Raw genomic sequence first — 4,298 nt, forward strand, 5'->3', positions numbered from 1 at the left:
CGGAGGAGGAGCGGCGGCGGAGGCGGCGGGGGCCCCGGTGACCCCGGGCCGCAGGGAGCGCAGCGTTCCCCCCACTCCGGGCTGCAGCCGCTGCGCCCGCACGGACTCCATCGCCTCTCTGAGGGGAGAGCGCCGCGGAGGCGCCGCTGCCACTCACGGCGCGCGGGGCCAATGGGCGTGGAGATCGCCTCGGCGAGGGGGAGGGGCGACGGGGGGGCGTTGGCCAATGGGATGCGTGGAGGGGCCCGAGGGGCGGAGTGGGGTGAGGGAGACCAATCGCGGCGAAGAGATCCGGGGAGGTGGGCGGGGACGAGGAGGGGAGAGGTCCAATCACAGTTGGAAAATGTCGGAGGGCGGTGAAGGCGGGGGGCGGGGGGACTCTCGCCTTGCCCGCACGAATTAGAAATGAAGGACGCTGGAAGAGGGAGGGGCCTTAGGGACGGCGGCCAATTGCTCTGCGGCGCTCACGATAATGACAGAGGAAAGAGAGAGCCAAAACGCAAAGGAGCCAAGGCGGGGGTGGGGACGAGAGCGCGGGGGGTGACGGTAGCCAGTCAGAGAGCTTCTCGCCGGGATCGAGGCGGGGACTGTTACAACTGCCCAATCGCAGCCTCTGTTTTTGACTCAAAGGGGCGTGCCGCAGCGCATCCAGCCAATAGGAGCAGGCTATGGCCGGGGCCGCGCCGCACACCCTCCACCCGCCGGGGGGCGCTCGTCTCTCTTTGACCCGCGGCGGCTTCCGGCACGCCGCCGGAAGTGGCTGCGCGCCGCTGCCCTCAGTCAACAGCGCCATGGAGACGTGGGTGCGCTTCAGCGCGCAGAGCCAGGCCAAGGAGCGGCTCTTCAGGTGCGGGGCCGCCCGGCGTCCTCTCTCCTGGGACCGGGCCCTTCTCGGTGTTCCCCCACCTGGGCCAGGCCTCTGCCCGGTGTCCCCTCCCCGGGCCCTGAGGCCGCGCTGTCTCTCGCAGGGCCGCGCAGTACGCCTGCACCTTGGCCGGGGACACGCTGCGGAGGAACGGGGCGAGCCCCGCGCTCCTGACCAGCGTGAAGCAGCTGGAGGCACACCTCAGCCTGGCCCGGAAGCGTGAGTGGGCCCCCCGCCCGGCGTGGGGCTGGGCTGGGGCCAGGGGGGGGTGTGTGTGTGTGTGTGTGTGTGTGTGTGTGTGTGTGTGTGTGTGTGTGTGTGTGCCCCCCACGGGTGGTTCTGACCTTTGTCCCTCTGTCCCGCAGTGCTGCGCCTGGGCAGCTCGGCCGACGCTCTGGAGGCGGCGAAGAGAGCCATCCACCTGTCCGACATGGTGCTGCGCTTCTGCGTCACCCTCAGCCACCTCAACAGGGCCATGTACTTCGCCTGTGACAACGTCCTGTGGGCGGGCAAGGTGGGGCTGGCGCCCAGCGTGGACCAGGAGAAGTGGGCGCAGAGATCCTTCAGGTGAGGGCTGGGGAGCGGCGGGGAGTCCGGCTCAGGCCCACAGAACTGTGGGGAAGGTTCTGATCCTTCTGGCCGGAAGGCGCCTCTGGAGCTCCCCAAGTCCACCCCCGCTGAAACAGGTTCCCTGCAGCGGGGTCACGTGCAGGTGGCTTTGAATCCCTGCAGAGGAGGCCCCACCTGTCTGTGCTCTGCTCTGGGGCGCTGCCGCCCTCGCAGCTCATGAGTTCCTCTTCACGTCCACGTGGAACAGCCCCACCCTTCAGATAGCGATGAGCGCTGCTCAGATCCCCCTCAGCCATCTCTCCTCCATGCACACAGCCCCAGGGCTCTCAGTCTCCGGGCTGGAGCATCCCCTCCCCACCAGGAGATGCTCCAGGTCTCCTCCAGCTCCGCGCTCTCTGCAGGGCTCTCCCAGCAGCTCCCATTCTGCCCTGCATTGGGCAGCCCAGCGCTGGGCTCCGTGCTCCAGCTGCGCCCTCCCCGGGGCAGAGCAGAGGGGAGGAGCTCCTCCCTGCCCTGCTGGCCGCGCGCTGGGCAATGCCCCTCAGGAAACCATCGGCCTTTTGGGCCACTGGGGCACGCTGCTGCCTCATGGGCAACTATTGGCCAACTAGGACACCACTGGCTTTCTTGACCATGAGGTTATGTTGCTGGCTCATGGTCAGCCGTTGGTCAGCCACTGATGAATCGAGATGTCGTTGGTCCTCTTGACCACTGGGGCACCCTGTTGGCTCTTGGTGAACCTGAAGTGAAGTGTTGTCCAGCCATTGGTCAGCACCTGGCCAGCCAGGACACCGTTGGCCTTCTGGGCCAGCAGGACGCACTGCTGGCTCGTGATCAACCACTGGTCAACCGTTGGTGAACTGGGACGCCGTTGGCCTTCTTGATTGCCAGGGCACCGTGCTGGTTGGTGGTCAACCTTTAGCCAGATGTTGGACACTGTTGGCCTTCTGGGCCAACGGAGCACGACGCTGACTCGTGGCCACCCTGTAGTCAAATGCTGGGCAGCTCTTGGCCAACCAGGACACCGTTGTCGTTCTGGGCCTCGGGGGCACGCTGCCGGCCGGCGGCCGCCGTGTTGGGCAGCAGGACACCCGAAGCGCTCTGCCATTCCCTGATTCTGGGCCCCTCTGCGTGGAGCGGCGTTTGCCGCCACGTTGTTCTCGTGGCTGCTCTGCGCCGCGTCCTCCAGAGCCCCCCGCCTGCCAGCCCCCGCCTCCCAGCGCCGCTCACCCGCTCTCTGTGCTCCGTCCCCGTTCTCCCTCCGCCGTTTTTCAGGTATTACCTCTTCGCCCTCATCGTGAACCTGAGCCGCGACGCCTACGAGATCCGGCTGCTGATGGAGCGGGAGGGGAGCGGGAAGCGCGGCAAGGGCGCCGAGAACGGGCAGCGGGCGCGGGGCGACGCGGGGCTGCAGCAGCTGGGGCTGAGGCTGCAGGTGCAGCTGCGCCTTCTGCTGCGCGTCCTGCGGGGGAACCCCCCGCTGCTGCTGGACGTGCTGAGGAACGCCTGCGACCTCTTCATCCCCCTGGACAAGCTGGGGCTCTACCGAAGCGGCCCGGCCTTCGTGGGCCTGTGCGGCCTCGCTTCCTCCGTCCTCTCCATCCTCACCATCCTCCATCCCTGGCTCAAACTGAAGCCCTAGCGCTGCCGGGCACGGATTCGGGGCCGCGCCGGGGGGGGGTCTCGGCGCTCCCCGGGGGCACCCGGGGCCTTGGGACGCTTTGTCTTCGTGTTAAGGAACGCCGGCTGCGCGCCGCCCCGCTGCGCCGTGGGGCAGGGTGAGCGGCAGGACCCCGTGGGCTGCACAGAGCGGGGAGCGGCGGGGCCGGAGCCCTTGGACCATCGCCGCGTGGCACCAGGGTCGGGTCCGGCCCACGTCTCTCGTCAGCTTCCAGCCGGGGCGGCTGCCGTGCGCTCCGTGCCTGCTCCCCGCTGTCTGTGGGGCAGAACGGCTCCGGCGGCGGCTCGGCACCAACGTGGCACCGCGGCGCGGCTCCCGGCACGGCCGGGTGGGAACCGGGCCTGCCCGTGGGGGAGATGGGGCTGGGAGGGCAGGAGTGGGGCTGGGAAAGGGGGAGCTGGGGCTGGGAAAGGGGGGGAGACGGGGCTGAGAGGGCAGGAATGGGGCTGGGAAAGGTGGGAGTTGGGTCTAGGAAGGGGAAAATTAGGTCTGGGAAAAGGAAAATTGGGTCTGGAAGGGGAGAGTCAAGGCTGGGAAGGGCAGGAATGGGTCCAGGAAGGGGAGAGTTGGGCCTGAGAAGGGCGCAGTAGGGTCTGGGTAGGGCTGGAATGGGTCTTGGAAGGGCACAGTTGGGTCTGAGAAGGGCGCAGTTGCGTCTTGGAAGGGCACAGCTGGGTCTGGGAAGGGCACGGTTGGATCTGGGGAGGGCACGCTTGGGTCTGGGAAGGGCATGGCTGGGTCTTGGAAGGGCATGGTTGGGTCTTGGAAGGGTACGGTTGGGTCTGGGAAGGGCATGGTTGGGTCTGGGAAGGGCACAGTTGGGTCTTGGCACGGTTGGGTCTGGGAAGGGCCGCTCTGGACCTGCTTCCATCGCGGAATCGCGTGGCGGTTTTGTTTGTTGTGGTGCGAACTCTGCGCTGTAATTAATAAATTACCGCCTGCGCTAATTGTGGCGCCCTCAGGGTTGCACTGTTCCGCTGTGGGGTTTGGTGCCCACCCCACATGTTGGCAGCTGTGGGGCGCAGGTGATGCTGAACCCCCTCCCCGCGCTCCTGTGGGGCCCCGAAATCCCCCCCCCCCACTTCCCAACATGTTCCCATTGTCAGCGCCCACGCTCTGCCCCCCAGGACCCCAAAACCAAACCCGGCCCCCCAAGCCCTACACCCCAAACCCCATAACCCC

The 4,298-nt window shown here is 67.6% G+C and overlaps 2 protein-coding genes across 2 annotated transcripts in view; one reads left to right on the forward strand and one right to left on the reverse strand.

The window, feature by feature from the left end:
- The window catches only part of LIX1L (limb and CNS expressed 1 like), a 9,610-nt gene extending 9,443 nt beyond the window's left edge, over positions 1-167 (reverse strand). Inside the window, exon 1 of the mRNA XM_021383794.1 lies at positions 5-167. Within this exon, the coding sequence (XP_021239469.1) occupies positions 5-111 (107 nt within the window). The 5' untranslated portion in view covers positions 112-167. The remainder of the gene's footprint in view (positions 1-4) is intronic.
- Positions 168-432: 265 nt separating this feature from the next.
- PEX11B (peroxisomal biogenesis factor 11 beta) lies at positions 433-4,063 on the forward strand. The gene is made up of 4 exons (XM_021383793.1): positions 433-847; positions 969-1,084; positions 1,231-1,432; positions 2,711-4,063. The coding sequence occupies exons 1-4, from the start codon at positions 669-671 to the stop codon at positions 3,075-3,077; spliced, it is 864 nt and encodes a 287-aa protein (XP_021239468.1). The 5' UTR covers positions 433-668; the 3' UTR covers positions 3,078-4,063.
- The last annotated feature ends 235 nt before the right edge of the window (positions 4,064-4,298 follow it).

This window comes from Numida meleagris, unplaced genomic scaffold (genome assembly GCF_002078875.1).
Source record: "Numida meleagris isolate 19003 breed g44 Domestic line unplaced genomic scaffold, NumMel1.0 unplaced_Scaffold547, whole genome shotgun sequence".
NCBI classification, from domain to species: Eukaryota; Metazoa; Chordata; class Aves; order Galliformes; family Numididae; genus Numida; species Numida meleagris.